General features: G+C 42.5%; 2 protein-coding genes across 8 annotated transcripts; one reads left to right on the top strand and one right to left on the bottom strand.

The window, feature by feature from the left end:
* The first annotated feature begins 1386 nt into the window (after positions 1 to 1386).
* On the top strand, positions 1387 to 3581 carry LOC112283758 (fe(II)/2-oxoglutarate-dependent dioxygenase 1). Its single transcript, XM_024522863.3, has 4 exons — positions 1387 to 1435; positions 1714 to 2393; positions 2471 to 2795; positions 2892 to 3581. Exons 2-4 carry the CDS (start codon positions 1873 to 1875, stop codon positions 3177 to 3179), a joined length of 1134 nt encoding a protein of 377 aa, XP_024378631.1. The 5' UTR covers positions 1387 to 1435; positions 1714 to 1872; the 3' UTR covers positions 3180 to 3581.
* Positions 3582 to 5947: 2366 nt separating this feature from the next.
* On the bottom strand, positions 5948 to 27639 carry LOC112283757 (protein SPIRRIG). Of its 7 annotated transcripts, none has more exons than XM_090251006.1 (34): positions 27110 to 27639; positions 25542 to 25601; positions 24918 to 25215; positions 24297 to 24363; positions 23862 to 23947; positions 23576 to 23711; positions 23233 to 23289; positions 22714 to 22890; positions 22125 to 22322; positions 21824 to 21889; positions 21400 to 21514; positions 19878 to 20929; positions 18814 to 19585; positions 18536 to 18638; positions 17756 to 18398; positions 17034 to 17502; positions 15917 to 16899; positions 15182 to 15739; positions 14810 to 14997; positions 14202 to 14509; positions 13339 to 13969; positions 12525 to 13158; positions 12094 to 12391; positions 11673 to 11926; positions 10769 to 11512; positions 10347 to 10555; positions 10102 to 10191; positions 9649 to 9867; positions 9169 to 9472; positions 8708 to 8854; positions 8125 to 8349; positions 7713 to 7962; positions 6714 to 7546; positions 5948 to 6524 (listed from the first exon to the last, which is right to left on the bottom strand). In XM_090251006.1, the coding sequence occupies exons 3-34, from the start codon at positions 25019 to 25021 to the stop codon at positions 6234 to 6236; spliced, it is 11211 nt and encodes a 3736-aa protein (XP_090107132.1). In that variant the 5' UTR covers positions 25022 to 25215; positions 25542 to 25601; positions 27110 to 27639; the 3' UTR covers positions 5948 to 6233. The 7 variants fall into 7 exon arrangements, with proteins under 7 accessions (XP_090107132.1, XP_073390709.1, XP_090107135.1 ...); XM_073534608.2 differs by having other exon boundaries at positions 24918 to 25055; XM_090251009.1 differs by having other exon boundaries at positions 25553 to 25601.
* Positions 27640 to 27848: the final 209 nt, after the last annotated feature.

Genomic DNA, 27848 nt, shown 5'->3' with positions numbered 1-27848 from the left:
TCAACAGAAACACATCAAACAAAAGCAACACCCAGTATCACTTTCCTTCTCTTCCCCAACACAAACTGACTAATCCCCAACATTCAACATTCAACAAATCCTCAATTTCCTGCTCAAATGTTTGGGTTTGAAAGCTCAAATCCACCCACACACAGCTTTCCAACAAACCCAGAAAACCACCCTTCCACCACCACCACCATAAAAGGAGTATGTATCCAAAGAATGATGGTATCCATGTGCTTGCTTTCACTCCAAACAGGGGATGATGGCCTTGTGGTGATGGGTGGTAGCACTGGAACCCAAGGCAACAAAGAAAACAAAGTGGGCAGTTGCAGCATGCAAAGGGTGATGCAAGATGAAGAGCATGGCATGCACAGAACGTTAAGGAGGGTGAGTGTGTGAGTGAGTTGGTGGGCGCAGCAGCAGCAAGAGCGGAGAAGCAACGGAGGGTGATTCCAGGGGGGTTTGGTGAAGGGGATGTGGTGGAGGAGGAAGAGGAGGAGTGGGGCCATGGAGAGAGGCAGTGTGTTGTGTGTTAGTGGGGGAGTGGGCCGGAGGAGGAGACAAGGTCTGTGTCTTGGTCGAGGAAGTGTCAGAGCTGCTGCGGCTGCTGCTGTTGTCTGGGTCCCTGTCGCCATAGCTGCCGTGCTACTCCATGGAAGGAACACCCTTGTCTGGTTTACTTCTGATACATTCTTTTCACCCTGTACACGACTCTCGTGTGGCGTCTTCGTCTTCTCCTGCTTCGTCATCACGCCAGTGGTTTGCATGAACTGGGAAGCACAGGGTGGTGCTGGTAATGCCGCATATACTGCTCCAATTCCTTCCAGACTCATGGTGTTTTCCTTTTTCTTTTTCTTTCTTTTTTTGTTTGACGCAAGGAACTCGGTTTGGGTGCTTGCCCCACGGATTGTGGGAGATAGATGCGGTTTGCAAGACTGTGTCATTGACTTAACTCTATCCTTCAAGAAGTACCTGCGCACAATTCGCCGTCTTTATCTGAGTTGGTAGCAGTTCTTTGGAGGAATATGACACGTTTCTGGTGATTCCATTATATTGTAATTTTCAAGCTACTATTCTATCTCCATCCCGAATTCATACCCCTTTACGTCCCATTCGTGCATAGGCTCAAGTCTTATTAAGCATTTCAAAGGGTGCAGAAGTTTTCTGAAGAGGCGAAACTCTGAGCTAGACTATCAGAAAGGAGAGCTACCCAATTCTTTTACTTGTAAACTTGTCTTTTATTCTTTTTTCTTTCACTTCAAGTTCAGCTTCTGAGAACATGTAGTGGGTCCCCACTGTATGACTCTTATTCTTCTCACACGAGTGGAGCTGACCTGACGTTATAAATGAGAAAGCAATTGAATCAGAAGCAAGCCTTAGTTCTTGGAAGACCTGGAATTCATTGAAGGATTCATGAATGTTGAGAGAACCGGTATGATTGTCTTCTGTCATTTTCGATGGAGTTGTGGTTAGGATTTAAACCATGCACACTCTGGATTGTTGGCAACTCGTAGGAGTTGTGGAGGCTGAATTGAAATCGTTATCGTTACTGAAAGCTAATGAGCGTTGCTAATCTGTTACAGTTACAGATTTTCAAGAATAGGTGGATGAGTGATCAATTATTTTTTTAGTTATTATTGCGTGCGCACCGAGTGGAGATTGATTTTTATCTGCAGACAAATCTATTTGATTGATTTCATCTTTCTTCAGGTGGTGACTCCGATGTTTTAGCAGCGGTACTTCCTTGGAAATCTGCACCAGCTGATAAGTTTACCTCCATCAAGTGCTCTCACGATTTTTCAAACGCTACAAATTCGACCACGCCGCTGATTTCTTACTACCAAATCTGAATTGGTCGACACACTGGACATGGCGGTTTCCATGAGCGACGCGAATACCTCAATGCATGCAGGGCTTGTGTCGCCCTTACCTCAAAATTCGACGCAATTACCCCAAGAGTTCGTTGAAGCAGATCAAAAGCACTTATCAAATGCAGAATTGGAATCGACAGAGGATCCAGAACTTGACTTTCCAGTTCTGGATCTTTCCTTGCTCAGTGGCGACAAAAAGCACCACGATGAGGTTATCACTGCAGCCGCTGAAGCCTGTCAAAACTGGGGGTTCTTTCAGATTCAGAACCACGGAATCGATCAGAGGCTAATTGAAAAATGCAAGGAGGAGGCACTTCGGATGTTTCAGCTTCCTCTCGAAGCCAAGAAGAGATGCGATCGCCCCCCTGGAACCTCCTTCGGATACGGCTCCAATACCTGGGTCAACCAGAAGGTCCAGCACTGGGCTGAGAGCTTCCATTTGCAGCTCAAACCTATGTCCAACGTCCCAGCAATGGCATCCAAGCTTTTTCCAGATCAAACATCCAGCCAGCAATTCAGGTCAACACTAAAACCATGTCTACGACTTTCTAATCCATCGAGATTCAACAAGAGTTTTAACACTGATGTGTGCGCAGCTCAGTCGTTGAAGAATACATGGAGACAGTGCAGAATCTGGCAATTCAAGTGGTGGAGATTCTCACCGAGGGGTTGGGTTTGCCTCCAGCCTACTTCAGTCAGCATCTTCAAAGAGAGAGAATGGTATCTATGCGGCTCAACTTCTACCCCCCTTGCCCTGAGCCTTCCAAGGCAATCGGCCTCCGAGCTCACACCGACCCCCATCTAATAACAATCCTGCACCAAGACACCGTTCGAGGGCTTCAGGTTCAAGTTGCAGAGAAGTGGGTGACTGTCAAACCAAGGCCAGATTGCTTTGTGGTCAACATAGGTGACATCTTTCAGGTATGCAGAAACACTCTACACTTCTAAACCTCATGTTTTTGTCATACTCTGGGTTTGTGCTGTAGGATGAACACGCTCAGTGTTTGCTGTGAGCAGATATTGAGCAACACAAGGTACAAGAGCGGGCTGCACCGAGCAGTTGTGAACGGCCAATTCCAGCGTTTATCCATGGCATGCTTTCTGAATCTACCACTAGACTGTGTTGTAGCAGCCCCTCCTGAGCTCATCACCACAGATTGTCCTCAGAAATACCGGCCTTTCCTATGGCTGGAGTATCTCAAACACGCTTATTTGTATCACCCCATAACTGGAAACGACCGCCACGAGAAATTCTTTTTGAAGCCATCTGGTGATATCCCAGTCGCGGCCTCTTCAGTTCATTGACCAGCATCACAAGTGTGGTGGTATTTATTTACAATCAAAGTTGATATTTGGCAGTGACTGTGTGCTCTTGAACCAGGTTTACAAACAAAGTGGATCATTTTAGAGGTGTGAGAAAAAAGAAAACGGCATCAGGGATCGTAAAAGACCTTGTGATTTCAGTTGTATCAATAGCTGAAATATGAGAATTAGTTTCAAGTACTCATGAATCGATGTTGTGGGTGCATATTTAGTGAAGTAGTAGGGAAGAAAGGATTTCATCTGTAGAATAAGATGAGACTTTGAGAGGCCTTTTCATTGGCTGGGATTATTGCAGCTATTGTGTAGTTACTTTATGGTAACAAAACTTGACGTAATATACTCTAATCATATTTTTATTAGAATATGACAATTATTTATTTTTAAGCTTTTGTTGTTCCTTTGGAGGACATAAGTTGTATCGTCTAATTTTCAATGGTTTTATCAAAATGAATAATCATTTACAGAGAGGATTATGACACAAGGTGTTTTTTGAAGATATTTTGTAGCTTTAATAACTTGGTGCTTTTGTCTTTATAGATGGTCAAATGTTTGATTAAATTATCTACATTAAAAATTCTACACACATGCCAATTTCATCATATAGGATGTATTTTTTTGAAAGAAATATCTTCAAAGTAATAACATTTTATTTGATTTCAGTTTCAAGGAAGCGTAAATATACATGTATTCCATTGAGGTTATGATTTAAAAAAATTAATTTTATCATAATTAAATCTTAAATTAAAATAATATAACTTTAGTATCATTATGTATAGCCACTTGTGGATTCTAGCCACATTGATATAAACTTAATTTTTAATGCTATGTTGTAATTTTTCTAAAATAAAATTGCTTGTGAACATAATTTATATTTGTCTAAATAAATTTATTGTAGAGTTGGGATCATGGAAAAGAAGATTTTAAAGTTGAACTGAATTTTTTCAAACAATTTGAGGGTGGCAAACAAAGTTGCACTACAAAATATCAGGTAACAATCTAGTAAGCATAAAAAATTCATAAATTTGTTTGTTGTTTTGAATAGACTCTTCAAAGTAATTATCAATCAAGGATGATTTGCAAAATCTAAGATCTCACTAACAAATATATCCATTTTTTTATGTAATAGAAATGAAGACTTTTATAGAAAAGACCAACTTTGAAAACACAAACAAAAGAATTAAGAAAAACTTTTCATCGACATAAATTCTACTAAACTAGAATATAAACTTCTGTTCACTAGAAATAAAATTAAATTTTTTTATATATATATATATATATAGGTTAACCAAAATTTATATGGAATTTACATGAAATCTATTTGAAGAAAAAAAATCTAGTAGAATGCATAAAATCTATTTTTGTTCTTAATTGGCGCAAGTTTCCACTACCGTGTATACATTCTATTATGCAATTACTTATGCATATACAACTGACTTGTTGGTGCTTCCAAAACGAACATGAATGACACACATTGAGCATCAGAGTCTTGGCCATTGTCAAAGATATTTATGGCTTCCTACCCCACTCAACAGTGTAACTGGGAAAAGCTAAAGAAGAAACTCCTCAAAAGTCGCAAGTGTAACAGCTATTTGCCAAAATTGTCCGCAGGGTACTATAATGTGTTGAATTTCAACAGCAGAAAAAGAAATAGAGACATGCCTAAAAAAATTCTATTGGCACAACTGCTAAGGCTTTGAGTAGGATAAGTACGATTATGGTGGAACTGTGGGGCTAGAAGGAGGGAAGACTTTAGCAAAGAAAAAGGACAAAATAAATTAAACATCTTTTGTTGTAGTTGTATGAACTTAAGCTTCAAATGACAACTCAAAGTAAGTAATATGATTCTTTGTCGAAGTGACACATCATTCAAATATGATCCCCAGCTCCCCTATTTCTAAATTTCGAGACATGTGGGTGACGCAATGAGTCCAGTCAAAATTGTCAGCTGGCAACTAAGAGCACAGGAAACAAATAAAAAATACATGGTTAGAAAAGGTTTTTCTTGTTGTATTCACTTCTTTAGAATTCCCTAGATTTGAGGCATGTACTGTTTGCTATAAGTTAATCTAATTATGAATTTTAAACCAAACCTTGAAACATGGCATGTTATCGGAATTCATCAGTTGCCTTTGCATCTCATTACCCAGCACATGTGCTAAGGTTTGTGTGTGCAGAGAAGAGGAGACATCCTCTGGCAATGTGCAGACAAAGGTAAGAGTTTGAAAACAGACAACTAATTCAGTAAAGCTTGTCGCCTGTCCGCTGCAAGTACCAGCAAGCTGAGGCAATTCTATTTATCATCAGAAGCACTATTGACACGAACACAAGTATGAAGCAACAGCAGCTTCGTAGAATTATCTAAATCGACATTAAGCAAGATGGGATGTTTGATTGGAAAAAGATAATCCAACTTCCAGCGAATCACGGTATCTAACCACAGAATAAGAGGATCGTGGAAGGTCGGTGATTGGCAAGTCTTGTGGTAGATAGACAGCCTCTTTTGTTTATTATTTGATATCCAGACAATTCCTAGGACTGTTGGGCTATTTGAATAGGTATGTCCCTATGTTCAATTTTCTGTGCAACGTCATGCATAATATGAACCGTCTACAACACGACCATGAATCGTGTGCATTCGGTTGAAGGATCACGTTTCAAGCTAAAGTTGGGTGACTAGTCCATGATTTAGTGCAATAGTGTGAGCATGCCAAGTTCCAACGGTCATACCAAGCATGCAGGACAACACTACGTGAAAAGTAGAAAATACGGATCGTGAAATTAGAAAATAGGACAGTGTAAAACACTGATATAAAAGTAAAAAATTGCACCCTCAAAGTACCTGGAGAATAAATAATCTCAATTCTCGGTTCGTACTTGGACGCACAATGATCGGTATCGTGCTCGATCTCATCGGCAGATACATCTAAACCCTACACCTGCCAACGCTCAGTTCTGTTTTAATCACATGTAGCTAGAAGTATATACAATTAGATGGTTAACGAGGGGGTCTAATCCACAACCCCAATCTAATTCTTTCTAAATGTTGCTACTGTCAAATCGATAAAGACTGGAATGATTCTTTAAATAAGGCCCTTGCGTTACTACGTCTAGTTGATCCATTACCACTGCAGACACTTTTGGATGGGTTGTCTTCCGCGACTGGTAGCATTTTTCGCACACCTGAACAGGAAGTAGATGCCCTAGATCCTCTAATGGAAGCTGATGAGAATCAGAACATTCAAAACACAGAACGTGACCACAGTTTCTGCAGTAGTATCTCCTCTCACTTGCCATAACATGTGTGTCGCAGTTGGTGCATGTGTCGGACTGCACGGCAAGGGAAACAATGAACTTAAGATTCTCTTCAGTATTTGCTTCAATCTTTTCAAAAATTCGGCACAAAAATTACTCTTATCCATGCTTTACACTATTAACAATCTGCTGCTTATAAATAACAAGTTACAGAAACTATTCCCGTGTACTAATTTACAGAAAGAGATACAACAGAAAACTCACCTGTGAAAGTGATCCAAGCAGAGGTGGGTTCTTGGAGATATCATCCAATAAAGTCCATGAGACCACATGACCCCCACTATCACCACTGCACAGCTGCTTCAAATCGTTACCAAGACAAAGTGCTGTCACAGGCTCCTTATGCCATGACAGCACTTTAATAAGAACAAGCTGGAACTCAGGCGTCCCACCAGTGATACACATCTTGGTAGGGTCTTCTGCAGTCGCTATACCTGATTTCAACCTTCTGAGTCCTGAAGTCCCTGGTGGAACTATCCAACTGGTGCGGCCACTGTTCCCACGTTTAGCTGGGGTTGTATACGGATCACCACTCTTTGTGCGCAACAAAGACATCCTGTTTGTACTGGACTGACTGTCGAACTGCATGCGCCACAATCGGATCATCCCCGATTGATGCCCAGTAATATACCACCCTGCCTCTGTCCAGTCAGGGACTTGTGGACTTGTAATGGAAAGAATTGTATCAGAGTAGGCCTGCGAGGTATTTACAGCAGCTAAGCAGTCTCCGTTTATGCTCCAAACTGTCAGCACTGAGCCGACGGCTGTCACAACTTCACCAGTCATATCATTAATGTGAAGGGCGGTGGCAGGTGCTGGCAGCTCGGGCATTTGGCGAACGTACTCAAGTTTAGTCAAGTCCCAGAAAATGACAGTCTGATCCTTCGAAGCAGTCGCCACCAGACTGTACGAAAGGGAGACTGCTAAGCAAGTCACAGCTTGTGTGTGCGCACACAATGATCGTTGCAGATGAAGTGGTGAATTGTTGCTTGTGGGAACTGTGAGCCGCCAGACTGCTACCACTCCATCTTCTCCACCTAAGAAGCAGAAGCAGAACGGAGTTTTCAAGATTGTGATGAGGCATATTACAGGAAGCCTCAGGATGTAGTACATGTAGCCACCAATCTATCTATATACACACACACACACATAAATACATATAATTGGATATAATCTGCAGATATAACCTGGACGTTGTCTTACCTGTGACAAGGATCTGGCCATCCCTACTGAAGCCTGCACATGTTACAGGCCCGTCATCATGGAGATTCTCATGGGTTGAGAGCACTCTGTCTTGATCACAAGCCATTAACCGCAGACTGCGATCAGGGAAGCCCCATGCAACATATTTGTCATACGAGGGTGGTCGCAGTGCTCTATTTGTAGTGGCAATGTGAGGAATGTTTTGATGCAGCACAATCTGAGACACCCTTGATCCCATTGTACGAATCTCCTGCAAATGCAACGGAGAAGACCACAAGAAAATAAACTTAATAAGCTAACAAACAAAATACAGGACAAAATTTTAATGAAATCTCAGCATTCCATAAACGATAGAAATTGCAATCAAGCATTGAAACGCAAGTAGAAGCATGGTGATGAGTTTGATGGTTACCTGAGGAACAACAGTATGATAAGAATAGGGTATGAGTGCGAGAGCGGGCCTTGGGACCCATCTTCGTTTCGGGTGGGGCTTTGGAAACAACTGGCGGGGTGTCTGGCCAAAGTGATTGATTTGAGCCAGTATAGCAGCTTTCATGTTCGGATCGGGAATACTGTCGATATCAACTGCCCCGTCATATGTGAGGTAATAAAACACGTTTGTGGCATCAACTGCGGCCTGAAGACAACAGAGCCAATCAAATAAATATTAAGTTTCAGGTCTGGCAAACAAGTGATTTGGTGAGTCGGACTGGTCACGAAGCATTTACCAGTTGTTGCAAACAGGTGCAAATAGAAAGTCTGCACGGATTACAAATATCTCAATCATTACTACTCCCTTTGCGGGGTGATTAATTGGAAGCTTTAAGACTCGTAGAGAAGCCAAACATCCTGTTCAGTAATAGGTGAGGGCACCTTAATACCAACTTCAAGGTTCATCCGATATTACAAACCGATTGGTGTTGTAATACAACGTCTAAATTATATTATGCAAAACATTGCCTACAATAATTTCCAGCTTGGCTTTAGGGATTTACCTTGCCGCGCTGCTTAAACCCAAAGATGAGATCGATCCAGTGATGCAGATTCTCTGAGACATACTGAGATTCCAGCGCTTCACGATGCTTACGAATAAACTCTATTGCACTGCCTTTTGCCCACGGTGGCAACTGCACGTGGTCAATCTAGTAATTGGACAAAAACCATATCAGTAGTTCAGGATCTTGTTCTGCTATGAAAATTCTCTATTCAAAAACTAAGTTACAAGCACGCAAAGTGAAGAACTTCACCATCGATCACAAATATTTTCACGAATACCTTAGATTACAGTATACTCTGTAATACACAGTTTCTCACTCGGGCAAAATAATATATAACAGCATTGCGACTGTTCCTTAAAAAATTACCTCAACGATTCACCATTTAAATATCATACGATTCATTTATGATTATAAACCCAATCCGATCTCTTCAGGAGATTGTTCGAAAGGGTTCTCACCTTCTCTCCAGATTGTGTCGTACCAAGTTCTAACTCGCATCTGTTTTCTAAAAACTCTGGAAGATAGAAAAACTCAGGAATAAGCTCCTTAACATCAGCAGTATTGCCTTGACTGGCACCAAGCCATGTCTCTTGCAGGCTGCTGAACAAACGGTCAGCATGATCGAAACCCCCACCCTGAAGCTTCTGGTTTTCCCAGCTAAAAGGAGGGAGACGGATGAGGTAGAAGAGCACAATTCCTGCACTCGAATAATGACTACCATAATGAAATCTTGGGATATCAGAATCATCCCAATTCTCGAACCTGCGGAAGTCCAAATCGAGTTTAGAACAGTTAGATAGACAAGCTTATCTGTACATTTGTACACTAGTACCCACCATTGCCTTCAACTTTTGAAAGAACTCTTTTAGCATTTGCAGCGTTCAGCATTCAGCGTTCAGCGTTCAAAGTAGATTGAGCGTGTAGGTTGGCGCCCTTACCGTGTCTTAAAGGCTTCTTCACGAGGTGGGTGCTGGGCACCCATAGGCTTCTCTAAACATCGAAAAGTCTCTGGTTTTGATAAGTCCAGCTCTTGACTCTCATAGTCGGCAAGAACCCATGGAAATATTGGATATTGCGTGAGATCATTGTATCCTCTCCCTGCTAAAGTATTCAGGTGCATGAGGTACTGAAAGTTACTAATCTCACCATTCTGCCACCTGCACCGCACCAAAAAAGAAACACGTTGATTGCCATTGTGTAAAGGAAAATAATGGCGTTATGAACTCCATACCAGATACCAAAAAAATCTTATCCAAGTCAATGAGTGTGCTTTGGTCTAATACATACGAATCATTAAATGAAATCATGATTCTGATATCCCTACTTGAGAAGATTCGAATGGGGCATTTTAGACAGAATACTGCAGATAAAGAACTTTGGCTTCACCATACCTCTTACTGAAAGACTTAGCTAACAACTTGGAAAGTCTCCCCCCTTCATTGCCCTCTTGCTTAGAAACCCCCGAAATAGTTGTATCCAACCTGATTAACACGAGAAACAGAGATAAATGTCATTCGCGAAGCATGTCAATTGCCCAACCTTCTGGGCGTAGCGTGCAACAATCAGGAGTAGCAATATATTTTCATTTAATCAGAAATAAAACAATCAGTAGAATTGCATTGAGCTGGCAAATTACATGCTGTTGCGCGGAAGGCCCTGAGCCAGCAAATTTTTGAAAACTTCATCACGTTCATTCTTGTGGAAAACAAGTAATTCATTAACCCCATTCATACTGAACAGCTCGATGGCCACTGGGCGGAGCTGGTACTGCCTCTTTAGTAGCTCATGAACACTATCCAACTTCCACATGTGCCATTTATGCTGCATGTTGCGGCCAGCTAGAATCTTTCAAAGAGAAAACCCACAGAGAATTAACTTAATATTCTAAACGTGCAAAAATATAGTCAAATTGAGAATGAACATTTAAAAGCTACCTGGATCCTTCAGCACACATTTCAATACTTCCCAGGGAGTAATTGTGGATTGTAAAATGAGCAGTGATAATTCAAGATATGAAATTAAACCCACGATGTATACAGATGGAAGAATTGAACTAACATTTTCCTTTCCCCGAGCACCTCCATTGCATGCCCAAGCCCGACCGCCGAGCCGATCAGAGGCCACCGTCTCACCAAAACTACCCGATGATGGTTTCATATCATCCTGAGAATCATTTGGCCCTGTCATTGGGACCCCCAAAGCCCGGTCGATCACAGATATGTCCCCTTCGTCCCCTTTCTCCTTGATACATCCCTCTTCATCGAGGTAGTAATTATCAATCACGTACAGACACTGTTCTCCAATTAAGAAAATGCCATCACGTTTATCCAGCCCAAGAACTCGTTCACAATTGTAGCGAAATTTAACCTTCTCTCCAGGTTCTAAATATGGCCGTATTAAAAATTCCCCATCCTCATGGATGTCGAATTCCTTGTTTTGTGAATCCCCAGTGTTTTTGCATTCTTCGGAGCCGTATAGATAATCTACATCTTCCCTCCCACCTGGTTGACTTCCTTCCTCACTTCGCCTGCGAACAGGAACTTGATTCTCCGCGGTGGTACCACTGCTAGGCTGATCATCACTCGACTGTCCATGAGCAGACAAGGAATCATCTTCCTCCAAGCCTTCAGCTTTAGTGGGATCACCCTCATCCTCTACGGATGAATCATGGAAACTGAAATCCTTGCTTTGAACTCTTAAATGCATTTTAAAGTCTGGGTGATCTGTAGATAAGGAAGGTGAAGTTCTGTCCCTTCCAATACTCACTCGGCGACAATATTCAAGACCAAAAGAGTCTTCCCCCTGAAAAATCAATACCTAACCGTAAGAAACGCAGTAGAATGACAACATTTGCATTAAAACAATGCACTTAAATTATGGACTTCCGTCAAGATGGCATGATTTGATAAAAACCAATTGGATTTTATTAGTACAGAATTTCAGTCTATAGAATGTAACTGACCTCGAGCTTAGCATCGTAGTTGTCAGTTTGATTAATTGTCTGTCGCTCTAGCTTTTTTCTCATGCGGAAGGGACCCTCATCGGTAGACAATTGCCAGATAGCTTTTCTATCAGCTGCAGCAGATGCCATTGGCCATATACCCCGCTCATGAACCAATTGCTGGACATGTGATTTCCATTCACTTTCAGCATGCAGCATCCAACCATATTTGTCTTGCCGTAGCATTCGCAGCTCGGCTGCAATAGACTCCCGGACTGCGCACACGAAAGCCAATCATTCATATTTTCTCAGAATTTACCTCCAGTTATTGTTCCTGAGAATCAGACAAGGCTCAGAGATGGATTCATGATTGAATGAAGTTAACATTGTTCAGAAACAACTAGCCAGTACTGGTTAGTAGGGATGCTATAACTAAAATTACCTTGCTCAAGTCCACAACGGCTTTTGGCGACCTGCTCATAATGTAAATGATCAAGCTTTGATATTTCTCTCGAACGACGGTTCATTTCTCTCTTCCGTCGTCCTTCCAAAGGTTTGATTCTGACCCCTGGAAAACGCAAGGTACCTTGCAAATACTCTTTCCACACAACAGCTGCCCGTTGTTCTAGCACCTTGCGCACTGTACCCCAGGATTCCTCAATCCATGCATAGAACTCTTTAGAACTCACCGTGAGCAGAAGATTGAAGCCGTTGTGAAGCACATCCACATTCGCCGCACCCTGCGTCGAGTTACATACTCAGTTGCATTCAAAGTGAAACCTTTGCCACAATTTCGAACTCAATAAAATATTACAATCTGAATAAGATGGTCCCTGACAGAAAAGAACAAGACCAGAACACATGGAAACATACTTGAGTTCCTCTCCAAATTAAGATGTCTTCAAGGGCAGGGCTTCGATGCAACACAAGTGCTCTCCAGACGTCCACTGCTAAGGTACGTGTGCTTGGCTCAGGATCCCATAGAAGCGGAGTAACATTCACACAAAGCGCACACAAGAGTTCTGGGTCCACACTGCTCGCACAAAAAATAAGCTTCTTGTTTGCAAGAATGAGCTGCAAAACAGTAGCTTTGTCAATTTCCTGCGAAGCAGTACTAAATTCTCCGGAGCCTCCTTCAGCACCATAGCGTAAGCTATCTAAGCTTCGAAGAAGACTATCTGAACTTCGTTGGAAAGACGAAGGTAGAGAGTCCTCTCCAAGTCCTCCCACCGATGAAGCCGGCAACAAACAGTACATGATCATACGATTTGTATTCTTCAGTAGGGCTTGTACGTGAGATTCCACCTGACGACTCCCCCCTCTGGCCAGTGCAAGGAGGCCCTTGCCAGCGGGGACTGCCTCTTCAACACGCCCATCTGAATTAGCCAATTGAAGCATTGCAAGGAGGAACTCCAAAACCCTGATGGCTGCCCCGGGATCTGCAAAGGCTCCCATAAACGCGCGATCGGCTAAAAGCCAGCTCAATGTGTCAAGGTTAGGTGCCCATCTGTGTGAACAAGCAGAAAATATCACAAAGCATCATTCTGAGTGTTCATAATCCTCGTCTTCACAAGAAGAAACATTGCAATGAGAAAAGGCAATCTGCATAAATGTTCAACAAAAATCAAGAAAAAATCAAAACAAAATCTTTGGCATCATTACTGCGGTAGATTAGAAAGAGCCAAACCTATTCTTGTCGAGTTTCTTTAGATGCTCTTCCTCGTCGCGTAATAGCCTTCTCTCTAAGAAATTGATCATCCGACCAAGGCAGAGACCCTGAAAAACAAGCATACCGTCTGATCCAACGTATTGTGGAACAGCCTCAACAGCAGCCTCCACAACACACATCCCCTTAGGATGCTCTGTCAAAGTATCTGCAAGAACTTCCCCAATTAGATCAAGTATTGCAGATGCACTACAAGCGCAGGAGCCATCTGAAGCCCCCATGGCTTCTAATTGGAGTAAGAGCTTTGGTATAACAATAGCATCAGGGCTGGCTCTTGGAGTAAAACGTCCAGATGAAGCCGCTCCAAAATCGCTATAAAAAGAATCAGCTTCGCTGCGAGGAGTTAGTGGAGTGGAAGAAAAGAATGCTGACGATCTATGCCGTGAACTTGAATCTCCTTCACTGCGGGTTATATATGCACCAGTGAGGGATGACGATAATGTCCTAAGGCGAGAGAATGCCTCATGAGGACCCCCAACAAATGATCCTACGGGGGAGCCCACATTCTGAGCCTTGGGAGTGGCTACTGAGCTCGAGACTTCGGAAGCAGTCGGAGAGTTACCCTGCATCCATCTGGGTGAGGACTCGGGACCTGCAAAACGAATCAGTAAAAAGTGATTGGAGGAAATTAATCAATAGTAGCAGTGGATACAAACTTTACATGAGCTTCAGTACAGGTATAGAGGCTTCGAATAACAAAAAAAGCATATTTGACGACACCACAATGTAAAGACTTGCAGTCTAGGCCATATGGAAAGAAAAGGTATATATGAATGACGTGATTGCAAAATCAGCTCAACATCGAACCCTCAACTCAAACCTACCTCCAATTGAAGGTTTAAGTGACTGTCCATCAAAATTTGTTAAACAGCCCGAACTTTCCACGGTAATATCATAAATCATGTCGTTGACTGGGTCGACGGGATATTCTGAGAATTCACTTGCCGTCAAATCACCAGAGAAACCTTTCTCTAGTTTCGTTTCGTAGTCATTCAATCTACTCACCTTCTGATAATCAGTTCCATCCACTAGTGTGGAAAAAGAACCATCAGCATAAAATAATTCTTCACCATTTTCTGATCGCATCGAATGCGCCAAAGCTTCTTGAGCTGATTGTAGAGCACCGGCCGATCTGTATTCACAAGAAAGTGAACCAATACCAACATACTTCAGCATAGAAACAAAAGGAAAAGCGAGAAAACATAACGATGATGAAGTATCATATTTCATCTGAAAGTGGTGTTACGCAGACACACATAAAGCACAATTACAATAAAATACAAATGCATCCAGTACGACCATAAGAATTGTCGCATCCGGGAATACATCCATCATATTCAAACATTTCAATCAGTAAACCCCAAAGCACAATGGTCAGCCATGACACCTTAGTGATAATGGCACTAGAAGAAATGGAGTATACCAAACCTACCTTGCACAAGAGAAGTACAGATCAACTAAGGACTCCAAAAAATCCATGCGCCTGCATGCAAGGGTGAAGGGGTGAAACATTTTGGCGAGATCGACCATGAACCGCAAGATTGATGTTACCAAAGCAGGGGCAGCGGCCTCTCCATTCATGAGCCGTGCAGCATATGTCTTGTGTAATAAAGCCTCGCCCTGCAAATCACTCTCCAAGATGTTCAAGGTGCAAACAATTCTATTATTTATGCCAAACTAAATCCAAATTTATGACGATGAATATTGTCAAAGAGAAGAAACATAAAAGGGTAGCCCAGTAGCGATTGTTTTCATGAGTTACTTAAGGAGCCATCCCTCATGGTCATGGGAAAAAATACCATACCTGAAGATCTTCGCCAGAATCTTCGACCGCGCCAGAATAGCTCCGTGAAGATGCACTAAATTCGGATAAATTTCCAGACTGTTGAGCCGTCAGAGATTGTTTGCTTACTTTATTAAAAGCAGCCTTACACATACATATGACTACCTCCAGCAACTCTGGGAAGCAAATATCTCCAGATTTATGATCACCAGGCATCAGAGCATGAAAATCTAGCATTCGCACTTCCGGTTGTCTCGGGTACACAGACTGGTTGAATATGAGCTTGAAGAGAATGAAGTAAATATCTGGTGAATCAAAGAAAGAAGGCAGTACACGTGCTAAGTGTTGGTAGCCTCCTGAACTCTTGAATTTGGCTGCAAATGTGGCAGATGTCGCAAGGCAAAGACCCAATATTGTGATTACTCGTCCCATGCTACAATGATGAACAGCATCATCCAATAGATAATTTATCACTCTCGCGGACACAACCTTGTTCCATTCGACTGTTTTAGACTCTTCAGATTTGATGAAAAACTGTAGATCAATGAACTTGTCTAGCAACAAATTTCGCACTTTCACCTGCAATAGCCAAGAAGTTTCACATGAACTCTCGCACAAAATAGACTTTCGGTCTCAAACCTTTGAATCGGAAGCATTTGATTTGTAAGGCACCCAACTTGACAATTATAACACACAATGGCATTAAAAATAAACAAGTGTAATAAACCCTACGCACTTGATGACAGAATGACATACCTGGCTACTCGTGGACTCTTGAGTGACAACAGGAGTGCCCTCGATCGATGGCGAGGGGTCAAATGTCATCACCACAAAATCTGCCACCAGCTGAAGCTCTGATGAGATGAATCCATCTTTCAAGATTGACGTCACAAGGTCCACCACAGCTTCACAAACTCGATCTTTAACATCTCTTTGCAATATCACAAGCAGATGCTGCAGGAGATTTAGACGGCGAAGGACTGTCATGTTATATTCACGATATCGTTTAGAAGATACTAAACGACTTATAAACCCAATAATAGTCAGTTGCATGCTCACGTCGGCATCCGACCAAACGGTCCAGTCTAATAAAACATGTTCTACTATATCAGGATTTGATAATACATCGCTTTCATCATCATTGGTGCTTGTGTCAACAACTTCAAGATCAGAGATTCCTGGACCTATGGAGCTGTCCTGTCCAAAACTTTCCACAGAGTCAAACATAGACCCGTAGGATGAATCCTGATCATCAAATTTTGAAGGGTTGCCGGAAACATCTAAGTCGAAATCTGTATCAGAATCTGCTTGGACAAGTCTATTTATGGAATCTGGAATTCCAGAAATTTGTCTAACAGGTTCTTGAGTCGACATTGATTTCTGTGCGGGTACTAACTTCTCCGATTTAGGAAATGTTTTCAAGGCTGGTGCAGCCTGACATTTAGCAATCTTGAATAGAAAAAGAAGGCATTGCTTGTCCAAATAGTTCATGCGAAGGCGAAGGAAAAGGGCTAACAAGTGATAACCATGGCACCTCTGCATATCCCGAACGTTCCGAGGGTTGTACTTTAGTACACTGTGGAGTAGGGATAAAGACAAGTATAGCATGTCCCAAGACTTGGAAGCTTCTAACATTGCCAGAACCACGGCTACGCCACCAACCTTGCGTAGATTGTCAGCAATATTTAATGGAGCGCAGATACGGGTGTCGCCACATATTTCAGCAGCATAGGGTACACCTGGAACATGCATACAAGTATCACGTGTATCAGCTGAAGGTTAGTGATTCACACCTTCTCTACAAGCAATCAAGCTATGCATTGCGTATAGCACCCCTAAACAACCCATAAAAAACTCAAAAACGAATACTTACCGCCAGACGGAAAGGTGCTTGTCGACATAGAATCCGCAAGATTCACCACTGTAACGGCGGCTGTCGATATTGACGCATTTGAGAAAGTACCATCAAATGCAAATATCAACTTCCGACCCGAGACATGTGCAATTTTGGCAAACTTTTCCATATCCCACATAGATCCCCTGCCTTCTATCTTCAATGAACCTCCTGCTCCCCTCACGGATCCTTCTCTCTGAGCTACAGAACTTGATTGTTGTTCAATATCCAAAGTTTCCAAGACAGCAAGATTTCCACCTCCACAAGCTTCCTGAGGTATAAAACGTACAATATTTGGATCCTGAAATAAACCCCGGTAAGATCGCCCCATAACATACATGAAGAAAACAGCAGTTGCTGGGAGCACTTCTTCATACAAGTAGCAGGACCCAAGCTGCCATGATATTGAGCATGTTTCAGCTTGAGCGGCAGGTGTCCCGATGATCACCTGTTCAAGTTACACAATGAAAAGTAGATAAGCCTATTTATTCTTACGTGTTAAATCAATTTTGCACACATGCATTGTGATTAACAGTACGGACACTTTAGTACTCGTCACGATTATTGATACAATCAATAACCTTCAAAGATAATGTAAAACAAGCATGATGATTGGATGAACGTAGAAAACCACATGTTTCAAATACTGATTTGAAACGATGATTCTCAAACGAGTGGTTAAGGTCATCGAATCCACTCACTTGTAATGGCTTCCCAACAGGAGTTGCCGCATAACCAAGCTTTCCAGTGTGACATAACTTGCCATTCAAATATAGGTAAGCAACACTGGATTGAAAAAGTCCTGCCAGAGCATTTGGCTTATTGTGAACTATAACCAAGTGATACCACCTGCCCTCTTCTAGATGAACGCCCTTGAAGAATAAAAATGATGTGGGACTAGTAACCAGCTTTAAACCCCCCGAGTCATCCATAAACAACTCCACACAGGTTGTGCTTTTTTCTTCAGCTGTGCTAACGGAAAAGATCCGGAGAACGGGACCTGAGCTGCTCTGCTTTTTACCAGCCAAATTAGATTTCGGAACACTGGATTCTATTACAGTCGCAATTTGATCTTTGAAGTTTTCCAAGCGAATCCAGCAAACAAAAGAATAGCCTGCTGCTGGCGGCCACGACCTATCAGTGAAAGGAACTCGAATGCATGCGTGCCCCATACGTGACATCCGAAATTCAACGAAGGAAGAGAGAGAGAGACTATCAGGAACGAATTCTATGGACCACATCCTTCTCACTGTTTCCAGAATGCTTTTCCCAATTTGACCTCCTGATCCATCACGATTCTGCCAAATGTATCTCCCTAGGGTGCGGATCTCAGACGACGAGAGCCTGGAAATGAAATAAGGATCAATGAAAGCAATTCGCATAACGCACTGGCACACCACACAAAAATGCTAAAGCTGGAAGAGGGTCTAAAAAAATGAGCAAGATAATGACTCATATGAAAATTATAGAGTGGAACTTACCTGAAAGACCCCAGTACTTCCACTATCTGAAGGGCGCAAGTAAGCAGGGATGAAGGGTTTGGCAGCATGAGTCGAATCGCCTCCAACAGTAGGCCAACGCAGCCTGCTCTAACGAAAAGTTAAGAACTAGCAAACATGATTGTCTGGGTGTTAAAGTGAGACAACATTCAAGTTATGAATTATATGCTTCACTACCAAAGACAATAATATGACTACCTAGACCCTGTCCACAGAAATAGATGGTAGATTAACCAAATATATGATTGCCAGACACTTACCAACAGCACTAAGAGCATCTTGATTGCGAGGACTAGCCCCTGCGATAATCTTCAGACGTATGAGCACCCGCATCTGCAGTTTCAAAGAGAACTGCAACAGACAAAACAGAAGAACCTCAATAGCAGATGGATTGAAAACCTCTTCCTCATCCCGAGCTTGATTTAGATCAACCACAAAAGATCCACGGATTCCAGGAAGTTGGAAATATTCATGGCCAACTTTGTCATTATGTAGCAGGATTGGCAGCCCTCGAGCATTCTGAGAAGGCGAGTGAACTTTTTCAAGTGCCAGATCAAAAAAAAGCTCGACAAATTTTTCCTCAAAATCTTTACAGATCAATCCCGAAGAGCACAAGAGTCGCTTAAAATTATGCGATAGAAGAAACTCGTGCAGAAGACTGCGATTCATGGGGGTCTCAGCCACAGCTGCAACCACGACGTGCAGAAGAGCAATGAAGAGTTCAGTTCGCAAATTTACTCTAGTAGGAGAGGGCGAGTCTTCCCCAGAATATTCATCAAGTCGAGACTTGAGGCTTGATATTACAGAATGATCATCAGCTTGAATGCTCTCAAGGACTGAGTGGAGAAGAGAAAATCCTTGAGCATCCCCAAAAACAATCTTCAATGCGGGATTTGCGACAAGAACCTTCCAGATCATCCACAAAACATCCTCTTTAGTTTCTAGCTCTACTCGCCACTGTCTTCCTTCTAAGTTCTTGACAGAGCTCGTATGGACTGCTTCAATAAGAGCTTTCAGGTCTTCCTTATGCGCCTTAAGAGATTCCCATGAAACAATATCAAGTTGTCACACTCAGTTGCGGATGCTCAAATGATTCATCTGATAAATGTCATCATAAATTGATTGCACACGTCGTCCGACATCCTCAGTTTTTAAATTAAATATTAAAGCTGAGTATTTTAATAAACATAATGAAAGAAAATAAGCAGAGACAAGAATGGGCCCACCGTCAGGAAATTCATCAATTATGAAGCATCCTTAAATGAGGGTGATAAATCACAGGATTGACAGGAAAAGAGAGGAAATTCTGACGGCCACCCTTTACCTGGTTCGAGTCTTCGAGTATAAGACATGAAAGTAGCTTTAACACATTGGTCCGATGTTTAGGGGCTGCCAAAAGTGGGAACACAGCCGCAACCCCGTTCAACTTCCGAAACATCACCTGATTCCCCTCACTTTTTCTCAATAGGGAGATTAAACAACTCCATGCTATCACATTAGTGGCTGCATCTTCAAATATAAATTGACTACGAGATGACGAATACTCCCGCTCAAGGTGAAGAATACCAACACTGTTGGCTCTAATTGGATTCGCGTCACTCTTAAAACTTCTTTGAGCAGAGCTAACTGGCGGTTCACATTTCTTCAGATCGTCCACTAACAAATCCATAACTCCAGCTTCTCGAAGTACCTTCTTGTACTGCCTGTCGAAGGAAAGAAGCTTCTCGAAGAATGTTAAGATAGCTATTCTTAATGACGATGTCAATGGTTGCTGGACCAAGTAGCACAGTGAAAACAATTCCTGATCAGGGACACAGTTGGCACTAATAACTGCATATTCTAGAACCTTTAAAACACGTTCCTGTAGTACAGATGGATAATTTCCCATATTTTGGATAAAAAGAGCCATTGTTCGGAGTTCCTGGACAAAACCGTAGTTGTCCGGGTGACCAGCAAAGAGTCGAAGCAGGCGATCCAATAATTCAACTCGCAAAGCGATAATGTTTGTTTTCAAGAAGAGATCTTGGAAAATCTGAACGGAGTTAGGATCTCGAAGTTTCCCATCCAGAAACGCTCCGACAGGAGACCCAGTGCTTTCAGATTTCGAATTCAACTGATTACCTGACGGGAGTCTCCCAGCTTTTCCTGCAATTGCACTGCCAGAATGTACACCAACTTTTCCGGTCCCAACTTGAGCTAACTCCCCTATAATGTCCAACAACCGCAACAATTGTGGTGGTATGACTTCACGATCTACTGTCTGATTCTCAGTAGATATATCACGTGCCGATTCGGCAAGTTTCAACGCTAGCTGCAAAAAAAGATCATAACCATTTTCTTTCTCAAGGTTCTTTTTCAAACAAACTCCGCCAGCCTCTGCAATATAAAGGAAAAAGACGAAGTAGTTACAACAACGTGGAAATAAGTATCAAATCAACGAATAGATCACCTACAATTAGCTTTCAACAAACTAGCTCCACAAGACCTGTCGTTAAAAGTAAATGAGTGGCTTGATATCGTAGATGAATTGCATTACAAATTACTATGTATCGGCTAATAAGCAACTTTACTTGTTGGTTTGATAGCAAAAAAACATAAAGCCTGAGCACCCGACACAAACTTCTTGTGCTACATCTTATCACGAAAGTAAAAGTAAAAATATACATCTTCAATGATCAATTTGAAAAGTGAACGTTGCAAGAACTTGCTAAGATTAAACAATACAGCAACATATAATCCGACAAGAGCTTTGACAAAACTTTAACACCATGTACTGCCTTGGGATGGATGCAAGTGTAATCTGCACGAAGCAACAGACAAACTTAAGCCCCAAAAGCTGGAAATACCTGATCGACAAGACAGCTGAATCGCATTCTTGATTAGGGAAACAACAGATACGATGTAGCTGTCATCACCAGAATGCTCCACAAAGTTCATAACAGGAGTCAAGAGTACTTTAACCTACACCACCACACCCACTTGTCACAATAAGCAGGTGCCTAAGATACATGTTACTCCACAATAGGATATATGACTGGTATTTGAAACGTTAAGAAAATGTCCAGCTTACAGTAAAAGATTTTGCCCTCCCTGAAATCGTGTATAGAAAACAGTAGCTAAAAGAAATACAGAAGTACTCTAGTAACAACAGCTATTCTATGACATTCGGTATGTACAAAAAGAAGCAACATCAGAGTGTATCATATATTAAGAACATTGTCCAGCGATTACTTTCTCAAATACACAAGGATGCATCCTATCTAGACGCACCAGCTCTTGATTTTGAATATACTGTGCAGTTCCACCATTATCGCTATTAAGCAACAACTCCAATATCTGCATCATTACCAATATTACAGAGGAAAGACAAGAAAAATTAAAGAGAAGCTCTGTTCGAAATTTTACCAGGATGCTCTTAGAAGTCACCACTGTGGGTATGTCCAAGAGCTAGGTGGTCAAATCTCGGCCTAAAGAAGATGCAGACCTTCATAAGAAATTAAATTCATTCGTAGAAAAATTTGTCAAATATTAAATCCTTGTGGTGGTTACGGATGTACAGAAAGTGACCAACCTGTAAAACGTGGCGGTAGAGCTGTGCCAAGTGGGTTGTTATAATCTCCCTGTTCTGAGATGGGGGTATCAAAGGCGTTTTATATCCCATAAAAACCATATGGAACATGCGCTGAAATCTATCAGATTCTACCAAAGTTTGTGCTGCCCCAGGATGCCGTGCCAATGCCTTCATCAAATGAACAACGCTAGAAAAGACCTAAACATTGAAAGTGCAAACAAAAACATAACATCAGAACATATGGTGATTCTCGTCAATGTCGCATAACCTTGGTGAGAGCATATGATAAGCATCTATATACTCGAGCTTTCAATCGGCATCGATCTCCTCAAACCAACTTCATCATTCTAAATCACTGATTAAATTGCTACCGTAGTTTTGCACAGAAAAACCAGAGAACACTTGAGACTTGAAATGTCAACGGGAGCGAACTATCAGCAAGTGAAATCACGTGAAGAACTACGTAATGTACACAAGTTGAGAATAATAACATAGCTGTACTATCCCTTCCAAACAAAATGATTAAGTTAGAAAGGCTAAGGAAAATTTCCAAATCTTCTCATCTTGGGAGAAATCCTCGTGGACATACCGCAGTTCGCTTGTTCTCGTCTCCACTACCATCTGTGGATCTCGGGCTATGCAGAGATGTAGGACTGTCCACTGCCTTAAATGAACTGGCAGAGTCAGCAGAGTAGAGAAGGTGATACAGAACAATAACAAGAGAAGAAAGAAGGCCAGCTTCGAGTAGTGGCTGGACGTCCAATGGCTGCACAAAAAAGAAGAAACAATGGTAAACGAGGACATAATTAGTTGAATCGCACTGTCATTCGGCATTGGTTAACTACCAATACAAAGGTAGAAAGAATGTAATACTGAGGCTCAACTGTTTCAGTGCAAGTAGAAGTGAAGAAAAATGTTAAAATAACTAAAATAACAGCTTCACCTACTGTAGTAAAGACGAAAACCCATGTAAGCCAAAATTATGGAGTGGAACAAAAACTCCTTCAAAAATCCAAGGTGATAAAGCATCAGCAATCAATCTACGAACCATTTCAACATCGATAAATAGCAACAACTGCCAATGCACTGACATGGGAGAGAAGAATACCGGTGTAACAAGGCCTTCAAGAGCGAAAAGCAGGTTGCCACCAGCACTTACGTCTCCCTGCATACACATAACCAAACCACGATAATCAGCACATGTACTCAAATAATTAATTTAAATATTCGGCAATTCGAAAGGAGTGAAAGTTTGAAATAGAAACTAATAAATCTGAAGTTACCAATCTTTCCCATAACCCTTGCTTCTATCACAGAAAGAAGTAACTTTGAAAAAAAAAACTTGGATAAGTACAAGAAACATGATGCAAAACATATACAATGTTCCCCATAGAAAATTAGTCACATACTACTCTGTTTACACTAAACTATGATATGACAAATGGTCATACTTTTATTTCTCCACCAAAGTAGTTCAGAATAGCATTTGGCTGCAACTGCTCATCGGGGCTGGTCTTTAGCAGCTTCTCGATGTCCGTAACAAGTGCTTTCGCAACCACAAATGCGAACACTCGCCCATCAACAAGTCTGCCAAACAACCAAACAGTTTCACAAATTGGTGTCGACCTTGTCAAGTGTTTACGGATTGTTTCGTCTTTGATGGATTTCTAACTGAACCTGATCAAGTTCAATGAGTATACATCAGTGTATCAGAAGGCGGTTATGATTGAGCCGTACGTCTGAGCAAGCCTGGCAGGATTGCCAGTTCGCCGAGAGATCTTGCAGAAAAGGCTTATGACATTCTCCAGAGCTTCTTCTTTTTCCTGCATAAAACAAAAAGTGCAGAGAAGAAAAATTCAGTACGACAAAAAGTCCCTGTTGACAGCAAGGTCGGTAAGATACGTAAGTGTTCACATTCAAGCCGCTGAAAGTTCTAGACCAGACAGATATAACATGGCCACAAGTAAGATATGCGGTGAACTTGTACAGATATACCCATTTAATTTCAGAATAAACCAGAAAGTAAAACCACAAAACTATTGCATGACATAACAGATGAAGTATTAGAAGATTCTTCAAAAAGCATCGTCGTCTAGTGCTCAATCAAATTTAACATCTAAAACAAGATGTTAGGAACTAATGACCTCCAGAAAGCTGTACAAAAAGATGTACCTTCTCGATTGCAGAGCGAAAGTCATCCCATGCCCTCTTGAAGTCCTGTTCGGACTCATTTGTATCCCTGACAACCTCAACACACGGGAAATTTGATCAGAAGAGGAGAGAACATTGGGCTTGAACAGAAACTCCGTATTCTGAAACCAGGACAGTAATAAACCATTTACAGATGCACAATTCCGCTCTACGTGTCTCCAACAAGTGCTCTTCAAATCCAGACTTCGATAACCCTCCAGACCTCTCTGTCTCTCTCTCCCCCGTTTACATGCGACGTTCGACGTAAGCAAGAGACTAACAGGAAGAAATTGAGAAACCCAACGACACTAATCTCTAAGAATGGATGCCAGATCATAACAACCAAGTCGAGCTCATGTGGTATATGACGTCTTCTTATAATAGCACATTCCGAGACAGAAAGAACGGAGACAATCGAGAATGTCCGCTGTATCAAAACAACAGGCTTTGTGCTTCAAAAAATATAGAGATGGAAATAAATGATCACTAACAACAACAGATTCCTTTTCATGCCTGATGAAAGTCCAATCCAGAAAAGAGTGGTTTCAGAATGATCTAAAACCTTTAACACAAACAAGATATGAGACAGTATCATAATCTCACCTGAAATGAGGGCTGCCGCCCTCCTCAGAAAACTGTCGGGCAGCTCGCGGAGATAAAGGTAACTGTGCGTGGACTTTCTCTCTGAATCGATCAATCCATTTCATGATTGTTTTCCCTAAAACATCCCCCTTCGGACATCTGTGCTTTTCCCAGCGCCACCCAGCTCGATCTAAGAACCAATGTCCTAGATAAATCCAGAAAACTTCACTGAACGATAACCGTCCACCAAATTGAAAAAAACTTCGAAGGTAATGTGATTCAACCGAGGGGCTCTCTTTAATCTACGAGGCAGATGTATCTGTATCGCAATTCGTAGAATAAAAAATTAAAATTAAAATTGTTTTCAAAAATAAATAACAGAGTGTACAACCTGGCCATGTATATTTGCACAACATTAATCTCATACTTTGCTGTGTGCCCCCATTAGATTGCCAGTAGACATTCAAAAATGCCTCAGATGCAAACGAGCTTGTCTTTGCACAGGATCACCAAAAAGCCATAGTTGCGATGCAATTGCATCGTCACGATACTACATCCTACAGCCAAATGTCCACCTTCTTGGCAGGCTAAACCCAACTCGAGCAATCTCAGTAAAATGCCAAAACAAGTAGAGATAGGACATACTCTTTCAGCACCTTAAAACATGCTTCGATCATAACCTAAATTCTCCAGCACAACTGAAACCTGCCATCCACAAGGTAGGAAAAAAAAGTAACATCAGACCTATTAAAATGTCAGCAACGAGAAGCTATAGAAGAGATATTACAATTCTAGCTCTAGGTCACCAGACCAGAAGGACACCCAACAATCTAAGGACTTCCAAGGAACTTCAGGCGCTCGCCATCGGTTGAACCATGCGGAGATACCCCTCTAGTGCAGACTGTAGATATGAGTTCCTCAATGGAAAGAAAATTGCGCTAATAGATGATTGATATGCTCGAATCCCAGAAAAAATTATGATGTTATTGAGATTAATTGCTAATCTCTTCAACTCTGAGCTCCTTCGACCACAGCGCAACCACAGGAAGGACCATTGAACAGTTTCCATCTCGCACTTCGTGAAAGGGCTAATTGATGGAAGACAAAGATTTCAGACAACTCAACGGCATTGCAGTTTCACAATACACTGAAATGCCAGTGCAGGAACTACAAATCATAACAGACGAAGGAGGACTATGGTGACTATGACTCCTGCTCCATGCAGATCCCCTATGAAAGTGTGGACCTGAATAGCCGCGTTCTCGCTAATGCACCCAGTTTCCAACCCTCCACAACTTACAAAATCTATCGGCGACTGTAACTAGCACTCACTTCCCGAGCAACAATGGTTGTAGTCATGAGCTTCGGAACGAGGCGATCCGAGCACCAATCAATCAGAAAAGATCAACCCAAACCTCCCTCTTCAGATCCACATCACAATCGAGCTGGCAAAATCCACAATGGCTGAACACCATTGACAAGGCTGCCCTCAGAGGGAGGCGATCGAATCAAAAAATAAGATAAAAATCCTCGTCGCTCCAAACTCTGCGCTTCTCGAACCGCATTAACGGAACCGAGGAGGTAAATAAATAAAAGTCACCGCGACTTGGATATCGAACCCAGCCCATCATGACCGCATCCAAATCTCTCCACTCACGACCAGCCCAGCTCCGGAAACCGTCCAAATCGCGCGATTGCAACACAGAACCCTGGAAAACCCAAACTCACCACCCCCCACAATCCCAATCCAGCAGGTCCAAACATCCCTCTCAGCCCAAGCACCACGTCGTGAACCACAATCCCTGTCACAATCACTCACGCACCACGACCCGCCACCTCGGAACCGTCTCTCACGTTCGCCATTCATTCTCTCTCTCTCTCTCTCTCTCTCACACACACACACACACACACCCTGCACAGGCCACACAGATCAGTCCGCAACGACGAAAAGGCCGGGCACTGGAAGCAATAACCTGCACCAAAAAGGCTACCCGGCAATTGGCAGACGCGCCAGAACGAGCATACTCTTGCAGAGCAACAGCACGTGGAGTGACGGAGGATAGAATCGTCCAAGACACAGACAAGCAGCAGGCATGCAGTCAGGCAGACAGGCAGCCTTACAACAGCACCAGCACCCACTCTCTATCTCTCTCTCTCGCTCTCTTTCTCTCCCCTACTATTCCCTCCTCCTCCTCCTCACCCTCGCCCCCCACCTTCTTCTTCTTCCCTTCCCTTCTCAAGCAAATGCGGGAAAAATGCACCACGAACACCGCGGTCCGAGTCCCTCGGAAGTAGTAGTCCACCCTCGATTTCCTCGGGGCTGGGACGCGCTCTTCTGATTCCCCCCCACCCGGCGCTCACTCCTGAAGTCAAGCAGCCAGAGCCTCGCAATCACGGGGCCTCTCCTCCTCCTCCTCCTCCTCCTCGTGGCGGTGTCTGTGGGCTCGTCGCCGGGACAGTTTGCTGGCGCCGTGTTGTGTAGAGTTGTGTTGGGGTAGGCTGGGCTGGGATGGGGCAAGAGTGGAGCCCGGTGCAGAGCTACGCCTGTTTCTTAGGGACAAAGGCGATTGACTCCGCAACCATTGCGGGGCTCGCCGCGGTTTGAAGCTGTCCATTGATAGGGGAGCCCCTTTTTTTGTATTTCTACATCTATGGGCGAGGAGGCGTCTGCTTGGTGTTTGTTTTTCCATTTCTGTCGCAACAACACTGTGCCCTGCGAACAAGCGATTGAGCAATGTGATTTTCTTTTTTCTTTTTTATCTCTTTCTTTGTTGGATTTGAGTTCCCCATTGAAACGTGTGCTGAAACAGTGGTTCAAGTGGATGATGGGGTGCTTGGTTGCGATAAACACATCACATTGTGACACATGCCGCTGTTTGTTGGATGTATTGGTGGTGGTGGTCCACATTGATTATGTGAATACAAAATTTATTTTTAGTACTTTGTGTCTTG

Source organism: Physcomitrium patens, chromosome 6 (assembly GCF_059467195.1).
Source record: "Physcomitrium patens ecotype Gransden chromosome 6, ASM5946719v1, whole genome shotgun sequence".
NCBI lineage: Eukaryota > Viridiplantae > Streptophyta > Bryopsida > Funariales > Funariaceae > Physcomitrium > Physcomitrium patens.
The sequence above is the reverse complement of the archived record's forward strand: the minus strand, read 5'-3'. Positions and strand labels throughout refer to the sequence as shown.